The sequence below is a fragment of the Gigantopelta aegis genome, chromosome 10 (assembly GCF_016097555.1).
Source record: "Gigantopelta aegis isolate Gae_Host chromosome 10, Gae_host_genome, whole genome shotgun sequence".
Taxonomy (NCBI): domain Eukaryota; kingdom Metazoa; phylum Mollusca; class Gastropoda; order Neomphalida; family Peltospiridae; genus Gigantopelta; species Gigantopelta aegis.
In genome coordinates, this window is record NC_054708.1 from 46,950,882 (window position 1) to 46,969,847 (window position 18,966).

Sequence of the window (18,966 nt, forward strand, 5' to 3'; positions counted from 1 at the left end):
ACCTATTTGGGGGGAATATCATTTTGATTTTTTATGTTAGTATTTTGTAATTTAGGATTGTTCAATATTACTAGTATTTTTGTGTGATTATTATTATGAATGTATTCAGTTTACAAATTGAGACATTCACTTGGTTACATAATCAGTAGTATTATGTAACTATGTATGCAGCATATTTTAAAATAATGAAACAAAGTAAACTTGTCTGTGTTATATGCAGAAATGAAATTAACACTGAAGTCATGACATTTTACAGCTTTGTGATAAGACAGTTATTTCTATTTTGATTCAGGTCCATATTGTTAACTCATGATTCATACAGGGAATATACATTGAGTATATAGTTACCATATGATAGCTCATGTTGAACATTTGAGATATATCCCCATACATTTTTAGGCTCATTTCAGTGTACATATCACGTTTGAAAGTCAATAGAATGATGATAAACCACACCCCAAGATTTTAATCAGGAGAATGGTAGTGAAGTGTTTTTCAAGGTTGCAAATATTATTGCCATATTTTTCACAGTTAAAATTGCAGATGAGTTTCATTTTCATGTCATCATGTTAGTGATTTTCCTAGAAATTTGGCTAGGCATGGTAGACCAAACACTTTTGGGGCATTTTTAGCATTTTCGGGGCACTTGTTTTTCATTAAAAATACACAAAAATTAATTGAAATAAACATTAATGTAATTTATGTGCTTGTTTTAATAAATGAATGGCAAAAGATATAAAAGGCATATTTTATTCATTAATAATACCTTTATGGCTGTTTTATAAAGGCAATTTTAGAATTAATTAGTGAAAAAGGCTTGTTTAATCTCAGGGCAGCATAGCACTGATTAAGGCAAGATGGTGCTAGTCTATTGAGGCATGGTGCACCATGCTAAAACAAGCTAGGGAAAACACTGCATGTTCAAGCTGCAGGCATAATGGGGTGCAGGGTCGATTGCTCTATTTAAATTTGATGGCCTACATTATTATTTTAATAATACTGGCAAGATGTGACTAGTGTTACTGTTGGATGGTGTTATATTTTATTAGATTTTAAATGTGATTGTCATGATCACCAAGGATTCAGAGATCTGTACACATCTGCCTCACTTATTATAATATAATAATAACGTGACTGTGATATCTGTTGTGATATACATTTTTTTTGGTCTCAGGTTTCCATAAAACCTCGTGATCTCCAATATTATGGCAGTTTTGAAATGTAATAAAATAGGTTGATTGTTTTTGGTGTGTGATTTTAAAAATAAATGTTTTTGTTTTAACAAAGGAAATTTGATGTATGAATTTCAGTATTATTACATTTAACTGTTAATATGTGTTGATTTTGTATCTGGATAAACAATACATTCCATAATATTGTATCTATTATTGTGCTTTATTCACTATGCATGTTCATGTATTTTAAAATTTGGTATCCACTTTCTCTGGACATTTTGCAGGTTACATTGTGACAAAAATGTAACATAGATCTACAATGTAGTTGGGTTTTTTTTTTTCTTCAAATTAATTTTGTCACACGATGCTTGTTCATTTTATTATCCAAATAGACTCGATATGATTGAATTATTTCAACTAAGCATTATGTTGTGGGGTTTGTTTTAGGTTTTTTTTTTTTTTTAAATTTGTTTTCCAGCTTGGAATATTAATGTTATTTGTCTTACGCATTTTGGGCACATTATTATTTATGTTTAAAATTCGACTTTTCTAAAAGCCTGTTTAGTTAGGAATGTATTTGGTATAATGTACAGCTACATAATGTGTATCTTAACCTTTGTTTATTGTGGTCTGAGAAATAGTCATCCCTATAGTCTGTCCCATCATCCTACAAAAAAAATTGGGTTTTTTTTGTAAATAATTTCAGTTTGGTTTGATGTAAGAAGAAAAGTAAGTGTTTTGGAAATGAATAAAAAAACAACTATGTTTGTGGTCAATTTAGAAAACAATTTGCTCAGAAATAAATAACTGATAGTAAATTCCATAGTATGAAAAAAAAAAAGAAGCATTCCCTGTGGAAAGGACTATAGCTTTAAATAAATTAAAATAACCAGGGGACAATAATTAACAATGAAACATGTTCTTCAGGTGGATAAAATGGTCACTTTCCCCTGTTTTAGAGGGTGGGGGTTAATAATTCCCTCAAAAAGTCTGTCCATGCAAAATATAATGTAGTCCTATTTATGGCTTCTTATTATTAATAAAATAGAAAAGAAAAGTTCAACATAGTGTATCTGAATGTGTTTAGCCAAGTAAGAATAAACAAGTTCAACTAGTGGATTTATTAATATTGAAAGTGTTTCATTTGTCATTACCACAAATATTTAATCACCAGTGGCCAGTTGTTCAAACGTTAGTTACATACATGCAGCTTACCCATTTACTGAATCAATACAAATATTAATTAAAAACATAATGTTTGAACTTGATTTAGAACAACTAAAGTTATTCATACACAACAAATATACAATTTATTTGTGTAATAATAATTATAAAGAAAATATTAATCTAATCCAGTGTTAATATCACATTGATTTGAACAACTGAGCCCAAAATGTGTTTGTAATGTTGATAAAAAATAGAATATTTACAATCTTAATATTTACAAATATATACAATTTTGTCAGTTATGTGTATTGTGTGGCTCTCTATACAAATGTATTTAGTATTTATGTGTATAGTGTATGATTGTGTGTCTTAGCAGAAGCCATTTCTGTCAGTCTTATACATGTATTTCGTACATTTTATCAACTACCTACGTCTTTCTTACATATGCAATAATAAACGTGTTCTGCCAACTTGTTTTCATTTTACAAATTTGTAATAATATTGCCATCCATTCAGTATCATGAATTTGCCAGTGCTAATCAAGTTATGGCGTACTCTATATTCGTTATAATACGTTTATAAGTTTACAACGGTGATGGTCCAAGTTAGATGTAATATTTACATTCATGTACTGGTATGTAATTAGTCAGGGCCGTTACGTAAATTGCAATTTTTTTTGCTACATTTTGTAAAATATATTTTGTAGCTTCTTTGCATATCTTACATGAATAAATCCATTGTTGGCATTTTTTCCCATCATAATATTGATGGCCATCTTGAATTCAAAATGGCGTCCATTGTAAGACCACCCTGGGGTCATATCTAAACTTCTGTGTGACTTAAATATTTCTCTACCTGGCCCTGTATGATATAAAACTGATTGTGTGAGCCTGTGAAGACCATGCATAGCAAAATAATATGTGTAGCCATGACTTTTATGGTGATAGGACGTTTAGGGGAGTCAAAATATGCAAATATAATGCAGTTTTGTTCAATTCTTTTTATCTATGAACAATATATTCATTTTTATTTGCAAACATATTTCACTTTTATCTGTTTAAATAGCTGTCCATATATCTCGAGATGTAAGAGATAACATCTATTGCCATATATTCTGCAATTTGGCCTCGACTGTCTTCATTGGCAGTCCATTTGATGCAGCTAATTTTCATGGGACAGAACTTAGTCGAAGGGCTAGTATCGTCTGTAGACTGAGATTGTTGTCTTCAGAGAGAACAAGCAGTTTTCCAAAGAGGTTGCACAAACAACCTTCATGTTTTAAGTCTTCAACTGATTGTTTTTATTAATGGAACCAAATGTCTTTAGTGGCTGTCTTGTGATGGGTGCACGAAACTTTGAACATTTGCGAACAAAGCTTTTCTGAATAAATATTTAGAGAGCTTTTTTTCCCAACTGCTTCAGCCTTCAAGACATAGTTTGCAATTTCAGCTCTGGCTTGAAATAAAAAACAACCTTATTTCATATCAACTTAAATGGATTAATAGAATTTTGAAAAGAACTTATCAGTCTCTGAAAATATGTCTCGACACGTCTCAGGTGACCGACTGTTCTTGTGTACCTCGTCTTCAGAACCCATAACAGCTATCATATCCAGTGTGATTTCTGCATATGTCTTTGCATGTCTTGTCAGGAACCATCGATAGTAAGCTGGATAGTTTCTGTTGAATCCAATGATCATCAGTGCTTCTCCTGGGTTTTGCATGATGATTGATTTTAAGTTCAATTGTCAAATCAACTGGATTTCTTCATGCCATCATATCTGATCTGTTTACACTGAATCCACAGTTTCTCAGTAAAGTGTCAGTTCCTAGATGAATACATGACAAAGTACACAGACAAGTATCGAGTGTAGTTGTGATTATCGATACTAAACAGCAAAGGGAACCAGTCTTGGGCAGGTACCAGGTGCCGATAAGCTGTTGTAGTGCGAAGAGATCTTGAGATCAACCATATTCTGTCTATGTAATGAATCCAAAACTGTGCTATTAGTCCTAGTTTACCACTTTTCACCTTATCATTGTACTCACAGTACATTGTGTGCAGACAATGACATTGGCAACTAACGGTGATCTCTTGCAACATTTCAGACAGAGATCTTCCCTTTAATGGGCCTAGTTCTGCACTGACCTTCATGATCAGATACAGCACTTCGCGTTCTTTTGAAAGTATTAAACAACAGTATTTCCAAGGTTTCCACAGTGAGTCTGTGCACACACAGCTCTGTTGTAGTGCTTGCCATTTACCACTCTTTCAACTGATCCACTGACACCAGACTCGATCACAGTGTCAGCGATAACACTGCCACACACTGTTTTACCAACAGCTCTCAAATGTTGGCAAATACAAGTAGACTGTGGAATAGGCCAAGCTCTACAGTAACATCCTTCAACTGGAGAGAGTGGTACCACAAAAACAAATACCCTTTCTAAGGCGCTACAAGGTCAAATGTTACTAATGTGTATTCTTGATCAACAGTATTTTGTGTGATAGGCCTCAGATTACAGTTATCTTCCCATTTGGTTGTCCAAAATCCGGAAGTTTGACCGCGCAAGTAGTCTGCTGTTTGACTGTGATTATTTCATGGCAGCCAGCTATGAAGTGGCAACTGTTTGACTGAAGTGACAGGGGATAGCATGTAGTTTGTAAACATGTGTAACTTGTTGACATTGAAGACTTGTTTGTGGTAATTCCGGCCCATGCAAAAGTAGTGCTTTTTGTGTAAAATGGGTGTACTCCGGCCTGGTTTAGAGGGTGTGTCTGTTTAAACCAATATGCTGGGAGAAAGAGCTGGACAACAGGGGTTGTCCTTTTCAGGGTATGTGTCCCCCATGCAGGCAAAGGCACATACAAAACTTCACGGGCCTGCTGATATTAATAAAAATGTTATAGCCACTAAGGCTATATAGAAACATATAGCGAAATTAATTGTGGTCTGAGGCCATATGGTTAGGATATGCTGAACTGGTGGGTTCTCTGTAATGGCTGAGTTGATAGGAGCCATGTAGTCCACTCTGGACACAGACTGTGTTATACTGGAACCCGTTGAAGATCTCCACCCAGCCCAGCCAGCAACTAACAGTTGCCCATCACGTAGTTCAGCACGACAGAACAACCACAAAAAGTCTGAAATACATAGTTGCTTAACAGCATCTGGCAAAACAACAGTCAAGTGTTGTTCAAGTGACAAAACATGGCTCCAACTCTTGGTTTTTGTAGTCAACATATTGGGGTTTTGTTTTTGTAACAGTGTGCTCTATGGAAAGAGAAGAACATCTATGGTGCTTTTCCTGGACTACAATGCCATGTTTTGAATTTGTGACTCCAGCCCCAGATGAGGTTTCCTCGTCAAATCAAAATTGTTCCAACATCGTGAGCTACATCAGTTGTCATAGGTAACAGGGTTTCACTTTCAACAATGGCATTACATATGGCAGTCGCCAGTTCCAGTAAAGTGGAATAGGACACAGTGGCCATAGTAATTTAGGATGCTGACAGTTTCAATGTCTGACAGTCATTCCAAGAATAAATGAAATACATTGGCTGTTGAGTGCAAACATCATTCCAAGATGTAGGTGCTTTGGCATTTTACATCGACCACAAGTCACAACGTGATATATATCCTGAGCTATTCATGTAACTAATCTCTCTGCCGTTAGATGAATCCCTAACATCACTGCCAGATAGCATGTGTATAAACAAAGGTCACTAGAATATATAGAGGTTTGTCGTTCTGAGATAGAAAAATAAATAAATGGAAGATGACAATGGCATTTCCTTTGAATCCCCATGTGCATTTATAATGCGACGTAAAATGATAGCTGCTTCCTCCAGTCGTCTCTACTGAATAGACGATTTCAAATGCTGTTTCCATGACCTGCCCAGTTGGCACTTCATCAGAAAATAGTCGCCAAAACTTGTTCTGACCAAAGTACTTCAATCTGTCTTTCAGCATACCTTCTTCTGATGATTGTACAAATCGGGGAAATGTGTTTGCATAAAAACCAATATCGTCCCTGTAGCATTGTCATCCGTTTAACCTAAACCGGCCTCGGTGGCGTCGTGGCAGGCCATCGGTCTACAGGCTGGTAGGTACTGGGTTCGGATCCCAGTCAAGGCATGGGATTTTTAATCCAGATACCGACTCCAAACCGTGAGTGAGTGCTCCGCAAGGCTCAGTGGGTAGGTGTAAACCACTTGCACCGACCAGTGATCCATAACTGGTTCAACAAAGGCCATGATTTGTGCTATCCTGTCTGTGGGAAGCGCAAATAAAATATCCCTTGCTGCTAATCGGAAGAGTAGCCCATGCAGTGGCGACAGCGGGTTTCCTCTCAAAATCTGTGTGGTCCTTAACCATATGTCTGACGCCATATAACCGTAAATAAAATGTGTTGAGTGCGTCGTTAAATAAAACATTTCTTTCTTTCTTTCTTTCCGTTTAACCTACGATCCTCTGATAATGTTGATTTGTTATTAATCACAAATATGCTCAAAGGCCGTTTTGTGTGCTCTGGTCTGCTTGCCTTTCATTAGCGTCATCTGCTTTATGGGTTCTATCATCTTTTCGGGTATATAATCATGCTGGGAAATGTTATGGTAATGTACCTCTCTAGTAAGTGGATCGATATATTTGATGCGCCAGAGTAAGTCTTCATCATTGTTTTTTACTACATTTTCCAAACATCCATCTGTTCTGTTGTCCACAAAATGCACACTCGTCTGACGGGAATAAGACTTGATAGTGTAGCAGATCTGCTCCTCTTGGGTGTAGATGGATGCTGATCACTTACATGTATGTCTTCAATAGCATGTTGTCTCTTTCTGATATATTTTATATGCGTGCAAGACTGATAATACCATCTATGGTACCCGTGATACCTATTATCTAGATGGGAAGGAATGTCCTTGTAGATATATCATCAAGTTGAGAGTTTGCATCATCGCATGCCTGCATCATACGAGAAACGTCTTCATTTATCAACAACCTGTAGTTAGGGGCTTAACCACAGTATCAGCTTTGGGTTTTTTTCTGTTATGGATTTATACAGGTTCTGTCTACATCTGTGCTGCAGAGGTGCGACTTTGTTGTCCGTGATTCTTTTAGTGCATTACCTCATTTGCTACAAATTGTCAAATATATGTTGACAACATGGGCTACAATGTATTCATACCCCCATCCTTAATTTCTGTCTTTGATCACAATACCAGTCTTCATGAACCATGCAAACAATAAGAAAACTGCAATTCCCATGTGGCAAACAACTGAATTTTATTTTTGTATGAATTTAACTTTAAAAAAAAAGTCACATAAATTACAGGGGGAAGGGGAGTGGGGAAGAGTCTCCGATCTGATTCACAGGCTATTGATAACTAGTACAAATAATAAACTTTAAATTTGTACATTCTTAGGAAAATTAAATAAGTTTAAAATAATGGCACTTGTGCAGGTATTTATACTGGGGTGGTGGTTTCGAGACTTCCTTTCTTTTGGCCGATCGTTGCAAATTGCGCCCAATTTCCCCAACCCAAATTGCGCACCTTTTCTCTTTGTAATAATACTTTGCTCCATTCCAAATTCAATAGCACCATCACCCCCCCCCCCCCCCCCCCCACCCCGCCTCCGCCTGCTACCGACAACGGTCGGGCTGCTGGTGTTCCCTTGCACCTGCCAGTGCAGGCGGTTCCTCCTCCACTCACCCCAACCCTTTCCTATCCTGGACGGAGGATCCGGCCGAGGCCGGCTCTTGTGCCCAGGACAGGCGTGCGCTACAACAGCTTGCTCTGAATGTGCACGTAAAGCCCTATGACCTGACCTGACCTGACCTGACCTTCGAGACTCCGACAGGAGAAACCATGCAGTGTGGATTCAGCGGACCCTGAAACCTCCCCAACATTTTAGCTTACGTAATGGGTTCTACCTCCTAAAACCCTTTCCTGCACATTGAATGAAATATATATAATTGCACACTACCAACATTTTGGTATACTGTATGCATAATTATGTAATATATACCTGCATAAACCAATAAAAGGCGATATCACATTCTTAATTGTTTTGCTAAAAATGAAGGTTAGAGGTGGCATTATGCATGCAACGTGTATGACAATCCAGTTTATATAACAACTGGTATTATTTCTTACTGCAGGAGAGGTATGAACAGATATTTGGATCCATACAAGTGACTTAATGTTGTACAGAAACTGGATGTCAAGTTTATTGATAGTAAATTTTGCAAATTATCAAGAAAATTCTTAAATTTTTTTTACGACAAAAGGCTTTATAAATATAATAACTTCTTTATAGCTGCTATTATGCAATATATGTTTTTGTTGGACACATACCTTTAATTGAACACCATACATTGATTAGGTAGAGGAATATATAACTTACAAACGAGTTTGGATATTGACCCATGTGGATTTAGCCTAGCCGCGACCTTGAATTAAAGATGGCCGCCAAAATTGTGATGGAAAAAAAATGCCAACAGTGGATTTATGATTCTTTGGGTTATAAATAATTTTAAAAATACAGTTATTCAAATATAGCAAAAAAAAAAAGCAAACCCCAAAATAATGACATGACAGTCTAGATTAAATTCCCATTGGGCTATTTCTCGTTCCATCCAGTGCACCACGAATGGTTACCATGATATATCAAAAACTGTGGTATGTGCTATCCTGTCTGTAGAATGGTACATATAAAATATCCCTTGCTACTATTGGAAAAATGTGGGTTTTCTCTCTAAGACTAATAATTAAATATTTCAAATTTACCAAATATTTGACATCCAATAGCCAATGATTAATACATCACTGTGCTCTAGTGGCATCCAATAGCTCTAGTGGTATCGTTAGACAAAACAAACACAATTTTTGTTTAGAATCAGTGGATGGCTAAATAGTATCTGAGCGGGTCAGAGTTCGAAGTGCCCCAACTTTTGATTCTACGGTTAACGCTACCAGTCCAGCCATTGGTGATAAGTGTAACAGGGTTTGTTGTTATACAGTGTTTCATCTGGCCGGTAAATTTCTTTAATTTAATACGAATTAGGGTCTGTGTACCAGCTACTAATGTGCTTGAAACATGCGGGGTCCCACTAACAGAATGCCAGTTTAAAAAAAAATTAAAAAAAAAAAATAAATTCTGAACTAGGGTAGTCTAAAACGAGCAGCGTAACCCCAATAAATTGTATCTTGCCTGGAGTGTTATTCAAAATTTATTTCAGGACATCTTTGGTTTTTTATGGACACCATAAAGGTGACACATACGTCAGTCAAAAAGAGCATGTTGTAAATTATACGTGAAGTCTCTTGGTACCACAAGGAATATAACTGAGTTTCACTCGCCTGTGTACACTAATCGTCATCTTAGGCAGGCCTATTGGACAATGTGTGTGACCAGATTTCAATATTTCATGCGTCGAGTTTGGCATACCAGGCACCCCGAAGCCTGCTTGTGTCCCAAGAAACCATACCAACGCTCCTACTGTTTTTGTTGTTGACTGTGCGTTCGTGTTGAATATGAAATAATATTTGATCAGTGACATCTATTTGATGTAGGTGACACCATATGCTGAATAATATAACTTTTATGGGATGTATCTATGCTTTTTTGTTTACTGGAAATCAGTGGTAGAACGGGAGAAAAACAAAATTCAACGATTAATTCAAAGTTAAAGTTTGTTTTGTTTAAGGACACCACTAGAACACATTGATTAATTAATCATCGGCTATTGGATGTCAAACATTTGGTAATTTTGACATATAGAGAGTAAACCCGCTACCTTTTTTTCCATTAGCAGCAAGGGATCTTTTATATGCAATTTCCCACATACAGGGAAACATATTCTACGACCTTTAACCAGTTGTGGTGCACTTGCTGGAACAAGAAAAAACCCCAATCAGCTGAATGGATCCGCTGAGGTGGTTCGATCCTACGACGACGCAAGCACCCCGGGCGAGCTTTCAACCAACTGAGCTAAATCCCGCCCCTGGGTGTTTCAAAGCGTTTGGAGCAAATAAACCGACGTCAGTGTCATTCAGGGTGAGATTGTAGTATAATGTATCCCAACTTAGTTAAAACATGTCAGCCCAGTTGCAAAACGCTCGCTTGATGCGCGGTAGGTCTAGGATCGATCCCCGTCGATGGGCCTATTGGGCTATTTCTCGCTCTAGCCAGTGCACCACGACTGGTATATAAAAGGCTGTGATGTGTGCTATCCTGTCTGTGGGATGGTGCATATAAAAGATCCCATGCTACTAATGGACAAATGTAGCGAGTTTCATCTCTGTTACTGTCGAAATGACCATGTGTTTGACATCCAATAGCCGATGATTAATAAATCAATAAGCTCTAGTGGTGTCGTTAAACAAAACAAACTTCTTTTTACGAATAGTTTATTATCCAGTCATTTGGAGAGAGAGAGAGAGTGAACAGGCCTACTAGTAATTCTTTTGCTACTTAAAATGTTCTTGACATATATATCCGAAGAGTTTTTATAACTTGTTGTTACTCTTTCCCAGGTTGTCCACTTCCACGACAGCTAGGGTTATTTGACTTTAAATTAAGCGACCCGCCTCCAGCTAAATCGGCTAAGATAACGGGCTATAAACTACGTGTCAAACTTGTTTACATCCATCTACGTTAAAGTTAAAGTCGATAAGCGCGTCATAGATGCCAGCAATAATACAAAGCTGAAAATATTCAGCGTTAGTCTAGAGTAGAACGACTAGTATTTTAATTCACTGGTATCCTGGATATATGAACTACTACTCGCACTGTCCGGTAAACAAATGCCCTTCACTGCTCTACTTTAGTCGACTTGACATCACCTAAACAGGTATGTTTACCCTGCGTGTCGTGTACGCTCGCATTTAACTATCAACACAACGCTGTGCACAGGACAGGGAAGTTAACATATTTAACTGTTTTATCAACACGGCTATGCAAAACAAAACTCAATAAGGTAGGGTGGTAATATATTTTGTTACATTATGATTACAAATTGTGCAGAAGTCAAGGAATCTATGCATTTAATGTGTATATGTGTTTTTAATTAACATGAAGAAGGTAACGCAGCAATATGTGTGATCGGTTTTTCATCACTGCTGTGCTAGAGGTAGGGAAGCAATATATTATTTATTTTATGAACCTCTAGTGGTGCAGAATATAGAAGATCAATATATTTTAACTTAACAACACAAGCTACAATATATCTAGCTGTTTCACAACACAAGGCTCTGCACAATATTATAATATAGGGAAGCGATATAATATATTTTAACTTGTAATACATGTATATTTTAAGGCTGTGCAGAATATAAGGAAGCAATATTTTAACTTTTAAAGAAAGGTTGTGCAAAATACTGGGAAGCAATATATTTTAACTTTTGAACAAAGTGTGCAAAATGTAGGTATGTATATATGAAGAGTTCGGGCGCAAAACGCGATATATCCAAAAAAAATTTCCAGTAAAAATGGGGTTTTTTAATTGGCGTATATCACGTTTTGATAAAAAAACACAAAAAACCCCCCCAACAACCAGGATTTACCCAATACAATTTCATAAGGATCAATCACGTTTTGCAGCAAATCAGCAGGCCTACGATAATGGCTTTAACTAAAAACTAGAAAGAAAATGGTTTATATCGCGTTTTGCGCCTGAACTCTTCATATTATATAACAATTTAACAACAGAAGGCTGATGCAAATATAAGGAAACAATGTGTTTTAACTTTTGAACAAAGGTTGTGCAAAATATTGGGAAGCAATATATTATAACTTTTTAACAAAATGTGCAAAAGGTAGGGAAGCAATATTATTATATAACAATTTAACAACACAAGATTGTGCAAAATATTGGGAATCAATATATTTTAACCTGTGAACAAAGCTGTGCAGAATGTAGGAACGCAATACATTTTAACTTTTAAACAAAGTGTGCAAAATGTAGGGAAGCAATATTATTATATAACAATTTAACAACACAATGCTGTGAAAAATATAGAGAAGCAATATATTTAACGTTAATCAAAGCTGTGCGGAATGTAGGAATGCAATAAATGTGTTTAAAAACAAGGCTACGCCAAAAGGCATGGAATCAGTATTATAGTATTGTTTAACACCACAAGACTGTGCGAACATACAGGGAAGCAATTAGTCACTATCAGTATTTTCATTGTAGTACGTGGACAATTATTGTTTTGCATTATTGTTTCTTGTATTTAGTTTCTTGTATTTAATTAAATGCGTGGCAAATATAAATATATAAACTGAGTGCGGAAATAAACCCTACTGAATCGACAAGGTCCCTACCCATCTCTTTAGAAAATATATCAATGTAAGGCCATTGTTACCTAGAATGAATGAATGAATGCATGAACGAATGAATGAATGAATGAATGTTTAACGACACCCCAGCACAAAAATATACATCGGCTAGTGGGTGTCACAACCCTAGAATCAACTGCATTAAATGTATGAACCCTATCGAGGGTCACAATCCAATCGTAAAAGATTTCTCCTGCCACATTCGCAAAGTTCAGTGTTTAGATACCTACCGAAAGAGCCTCTTGCTTTTGTTTATTGGGTTTAAAAAAATAGATTCTAGAGTTGGCCAATCCATTAACTTGACGTTTCCCTCGACCGTGTGGTTGATATTGTGAGCGCTTCATCCGACCTGTCAGCCCCAACATCTACAGTTATCACAGTTGATGTATCGGATCTTTCAAAAATAAATCTAACCTACAATATTCCACAGTGGGCATACAGGACACAAGTCAACCGACTCGAGGATGATAAAAACTAAAATGTACGTAGCAATTTGTCGGACACAGCTATTCTTTTGCAGCGTGACAGTCGTACATGTAAACCTCTATGCTACGAATGGGATACAAACCTATTAATTTTTCTCTTAGTAATTCGATTAAAAAAACTCCCAAAAGTATTTACAATTTATGTGAAGCGTCCAAAATTTAAATCCAAATTTGTTTATGTCAAAATAATTATTTTATTCAAAATCTAAATTTTCATGAAATATGTAGACCAGCAATTTTTTTTTTAATGTGTTCAATGACTATTGTGTATTGAAATTAGTTTTTTAAGTAAGTCAAAAACAGTAAAATATTTTGTCTTGGTGGTTTTAAATGTAATTTTTGTGTTTGCCAAAATTTAAAAAAAAGAGGGAAACAACAGAAAAACAAAAACAAAACCCAAACTCAACAACAAACAATCCACAATAAAATCCCCAACAAAACAAACAACTTAGTGCGCGTGCGACGTGCTCTTTACACAAGTTTATTATTTGTCCTAGCTTGTTATTACGTCAACTAGTACTTCGCATCAGTAATTACACTCCACTGGTCACACTCTTGACCATAGTTATTTTCCCCATTAAGTCGTGTTGCCTTTGTTACACAGATACCTAATCCGTGGTATACCAGTTACCGAGAACACTGTGCTTGTAATCCTAAACGCTTAAATCTCAGGGACACCGCCAAACCTTTTAGGTACACAGGTAGCAACAAGTGTGAATTGTTTTTAGAACGTTTACACCTTCATGGTAGGACATTCCAAGGTCACTAAAAGTTAAAGTTTTTTTTTAACGACACCACTAGAGGGCATTGATTTATTGATTTATCGTCGGCTATTGGATGTCAGACATTTGGTAATTTTGACAGTCATAGAGAGAAAACTCGCTACATTTTATTATTAGCAGCAAAGTATCTTTTATATATGCACCATCCCACAGACAGGATAGCACATACCACGGCCTTTGATATACCAGTCGTGGTGCACTGGCCGGAACGAGAAATAGCCCAATGGGTCCACCGACGGGAATCGATACCACACCGACCGCGCTTCAAGCGAACGCTTTACCACTGGGCTACGTCCCTCCCCTCTATGTCAACTTATTTTCAATTAAGGCATTTGTGGATTCAAAGGGTGGTCACAGGAGTCCCGTGGCCGCCCCCGTCCGTTTGAAGTGCCCTTTTAATTACTTATATATCAGGGCTCCGTTCCACGAAGCGATCTTAGCCCTAAGATCAACTTAAGTGCATAGAGTAGCTATGCGCTTAAGGTAATCTTAGGGCTAAGATTGTTTCGTGGAACAGGGCCCTGGGCCATAGCTATAGAAACTTAAAGAAAATTCTCTTCTTAACCGTTTAAGGAGTTTTAGACTATTAACTACTCAGTTGCCCCCCCCCCCCCCCCAAACAAAATCCTAGCTACGACCCTATATATGTATATATATATATATATATATATATATATATATATATATATATTATCATCCACAATATACAATACTAAATTACCATGAAAACACATCACTGAGCATCTTCATTTCACAATTTTCAAGGGAGCATGCCCCTGAACCCCTTACAGATCTCACTGCCTTCGGTAGCTCGAGTATCCTCTAGCGTTATTCTATCCTTTGTTTGATGCAAAACTGAATGGAAATAATGTCTTCATTAGAAATGTAATGTAAATTATTTTATTTTATGATTACCCCCCCCCCCCCCCCCCCCCCCCCCCCACCACTGTATCCGCCTCTGCGGTTTCTGTATAAAACAAGTTATGTTAATAACAAAAATAGCCCAATTTTTGACATCCACGCTGTCATCTCACCCCAGTTAAGCTGTCACACAATATTTCTTTTTACTGTGTACTTTTGTTAACTAGTTTGAAAGCGATGCATGTTCAAGCGTCACGTATGTCACTTGATGACAACGGAACGTGACACAGTGTGACATGCATGCCGGTACTTGGTAGTCTTAACACTTTGTTTTATTATTTCAGAGAAGTCTACAAGAAAGACAACTGCAACCCTCTCTCTGTGACCTCTTCTTTGACTCATGACATTGTTCATGAACGGCTGCTTATGTATCTCCAAGTCCAGAAGGACCCCGGAGGTACAGCTTACTGTCCTGATAAGAAAAGGGCAGTTAAAACAGATGAAGGAGGTGATTAGAAAAGGCGTGGATATAAACGTCAGAAATGCTTCCGGCCAGACCCCTCTGCATATTTCGGTTATATATTCTAGCATGGAATGCGTGGAATTCCTCTTGCAGTGCCAAGATATCGACAAAAACCCAGTCGACTGCTGCGGAGCTACTCCACTAATGAGAGCTTCCTGTTCTGGTAATGTGGATGCTGTCGAGATGCTTGTCAAATACGGGTGTTCTGTGGATTTTCACAGCAGATTCTGCTGCACGACTGCGATTGAATACACTCTTAGTTCATTCTGTTGTGTTATCCCAACCATTGGATCAATGGACGATTCCGTAACATGCCATTCTGTTATAGAAACTATGAAAACAATACAAAAACACTACATACACAGTGGAAAATACGAGTGTTTGCTTTTACTGCTTGCTGCAGGAGCCGATGTGAATATTCAAAACAAAAATGGAAAAACTCCCCTCCACCAGGCAATAGAAGAATTCAACTTGGAGGCAGTCCGAATACTCATAGCTTACAACTGTTGTTTAGACACTGAAGCCATATACAAAAAGCCTCTGTTGGGGTTGACGTCTGTGACTCCTGTTCTTTTGGCGATGTACCTAAAACAGCTTCCGGTTATCCATCTCCTCCTGAAATCAGGATGTGACGTCACCCACGTTTGGCATGCTTTGAATAGTTTCAATAGTGAACCAGTTGTTCATGCCTATGTGTGCCACGTTCTGCTTCAACCTAAAACTTTAAAACTGCTAAGTAGGAATAGGATTAGAACTTGTGTTGGAACACCAGTGAAAGAAAACGTGTACGCATTGCAACTACCAGTACCCGTGAAAAAATATATAATACAAAGCATTATGTGAAAAACGGACTATAACTAATCACCGAACTACCGCAAGTTACATAGTTATTATTAATTGAAGCACGAACCAGATATTGCGCAACACGTAATCTTGTTGCATTTTGTTATTCAATTATAAACACCTTATAATAACAGCATATGCTTGTAATATATGTTAAACATTACCACAAAATCAGCTGCCATATCTGTCACACATGAATATATTTATTAAAGGAATATACCCTAGTTTTTAAACACTAAGGCATATTTTTGACTATTAGAGCTATTTTTGGAGAACTGAAATCATACTTTACTTAGATTTTATTGTTTAGATTATTCATTTCCGTACATTCGAAGTGTTTTTGATCATCCTGGTGTTTTTAATATCACAAAATGCATTTCTCATATTTTTAAAAACGCACGTGCGTCTGAGAAGTAACAGTTATGGAGTCAAGTTTTGGTCTATTTTTAGAAGGTATTTCACCATTTCAAAGTCACAGACTCATGTTTCACCCAGTTGTAACTTTATCCAAATGTGTTATAGGTTTGTAGACTAACTAAACTTAGTGTTATTTTTCACGGGTCGAAACTAGGGTATGTCCCATTAAGTAGCATACGTTTATAAATTAGACGTGATCATTTTTGACGTTCATGGAAGTATGAACCACAGAATTGCTTTATCGCAAAGTCGTTCATACAGTGTGTAAAATGGTTCTTTCGTTCATAACCTACCTGCATGGACGTTAAAAATTATCATGTTAAATTTTTATAATTCCAAGTGGATAATAATTTAATTAACATACATTACTATGAAATAATTATCGAACTTTTTCATCAGGAAAATAATGCACGGAATAAGAGAAATCCACATTCTGTGGTTCGGCTTTTCCTGTCAATAGCCGAATGAGGGAAGTCTCACATTTTTAATATATACAAACAATTTTAAACAATAAATAACATTTACTAATTAACAACTAAGGTAATTAGTATTTTTTAAATTATTAATTTAAAATAAAGAAAATAGCTAAAACGATTTCTTTTGTTTATTAAGCATTGCCGAAAGTAGTGCAAAATTCATATTCATGCAGTTATGAACGTCTGTTTTTTTTAAGTCACATGATATTATTTGTACCAATCCAAGCATTTATAACAAAACAATATTTACAGATTGGAGTTATATATTAAATATAACAGAAATGAAGAGAAATAATATTGTTATGTTGACTGTATTTTAAACAGACGTCTCATGTGTAGCAGAACAGACACGGGCGTCCTAGGTTTGTTTCATCGTGATGAGAATTACACTTCGCTATCAGTTTTTGTCAGATTTTTATTAAGAAAAACGTTTAGGTAATTTCCTGAATATTCTTTTTGTCATAATCGCATTTGAGGTCATGAAGCGGTTGTCATTATACGAATCTATATTGGGCATCTGTGAACTAGAAACTACTATATGGGCTTATACTACACATATATGGAATGGGACTTACTGGTCAAGTGGGAAGGGCTGAAGACATTTGTAATGACATTTTGTTGAGTGCTCCGATTTCTGTAAACACTGCATTCAGAATACACTAACACACGTTAGATAACCATAAGCGTACGAGACGTGTGTATCTCTGTGTGTGTGTCTGTGTCTGTGTCTGTGTGTGTCTGTGTGTGTGTGTGTGTGTGTGTGTGTGTGTCTGTGTGTGTGTGTGTGGGTGTGTGTGTGTGTTCTGGAGCAAAACCTCAAATTCGGGCAAACATTATAGTGATATTCGTGCAAAATAAGCTAACCTGAGACCATTTCACCATGTATTTCCATCATCCTACCCTTAGTTGTAATTCATGTAAAAATGCGTAGGCATTCACTTGCAACCCTGTATAGCTGTTTGGTATAATGCTAATATGAATAAATATTGTTATCCAGATTCGAGCATTTTCGTTTAATTCGGGCAAAACCCAGCATGCCCCCCCCCCCCCCCACAGACACACACCCACCCCCCTACAAAAATGGTAACCCATATACCTTTGTAAATAACAAAATGAAGTGCATAGTAGCAAGCACCTAGATCACAGAAAACAGTACCCCTTCCCTTTGAATATAAGGAAGGAAATGTTTTATTTAACGACGCACTCAACACATTTTATTTACGGTTATATGGTGTTAGACATATGGTTAAGGACCACACAAGTATTGAAAGAGGAAACCCGCTGTCGCCACTTCATGGGCTACTCTTTTCGATTAGCAGCAAGGGATCTTTTATATGCACCATCCCACAGAAAGGATAGTACATACCACAGTCTTTGTTACACCAATTGTGGATCACTGGCTGGGACGAGAAATAGCCCAGTGGGTCTAAGCATCAAGCGAACGCTTTACCACTGGGCTACGTCCCGCCCCCTTTGAATATAATGTATGAAAAGAATCTGTCCTAAATAATCGGCCTTCACCCTGAAAAATACTCAATTACTGAGACGCGTGACAAGAGACAAGAACAGAATCCCCCCCTCCCCACCCTCCCCAACAAAAACCCCAACATGAGAAAAAACATCGAAATGTAGATCCGACGGAAACAACATTGCAGTGTTTGAAAGCTTTGGAATGAAGGAAATATGTTATTTAACGACGCACTCAACACATTTTATTTACGGTTATATGGAGTTAGACATATGGTTAAGGACCACACAAGTATTGAGAGAGGAAACCCGCTGTCGCCACTTCATGGGCTACTCTTTTCGATTATCAGCAAGGGATCTTTTATATGCACTATCCTACAGACAGGATAGCACATACCACGGCCTTTGTTACACCAGTT

General features: G+C 36.9%; 1 protein-coding gene across 4 annotated transcripts; it reads left to right on the top strand.

Moving 5' to 3' along the window:
• Positions 1 to 10,330: 10,330 nt before the first annotated feature.
• Positions 10,331 to 16,505, top strand: LOC121384328 (ankyrin repeat, PH and SEC7 domain containing protein secG-like). Of its 4 annotated transcripts, none has more exons than XM_041514676.1 (2): positions 10,331 to 10,407; positions 15,166 to 16,505. In XM_041514676.1, exon 2 carries the CDS (start codon positions 15,222 to 15,224, stop codon positions 16,185 to 16,187), a length of 966 nt encoding a protein of 321 aa, XP_041370610.1. In that variant the 5' UTR covers positions 10,331 to 10,407; positions 15,166 to 15,221; the 3' UTR covers positions 16,188 to 16,505. The 4 variants fall into 4 exon arrangements, with proteins under 4 accessions (XP_041370610.1, XP_041370607.1, XP_041370608.1 ...); XM_041514673.1 differs by lacking the exon at positions 10,331 to 10,407 and adding an exon at positions 10,991 to 11,203; XM_041514674.1 differs by lacking the exon at positions 10,331 to 10,407 and adding an exon at positions 11,204 to 11,329.
• Positions 16,506 to 18,966: the final 2,461 nt, after the last annotated feature.

Coding starts and splice junctions, on each gene's coding strand:
- LOC121384328 (XM_041514676.1), top strand. CDS start 15,222: ATGACATTGTTCATGAACGGCTGCTTATGTATCTCCAAGTCCAGAAGG.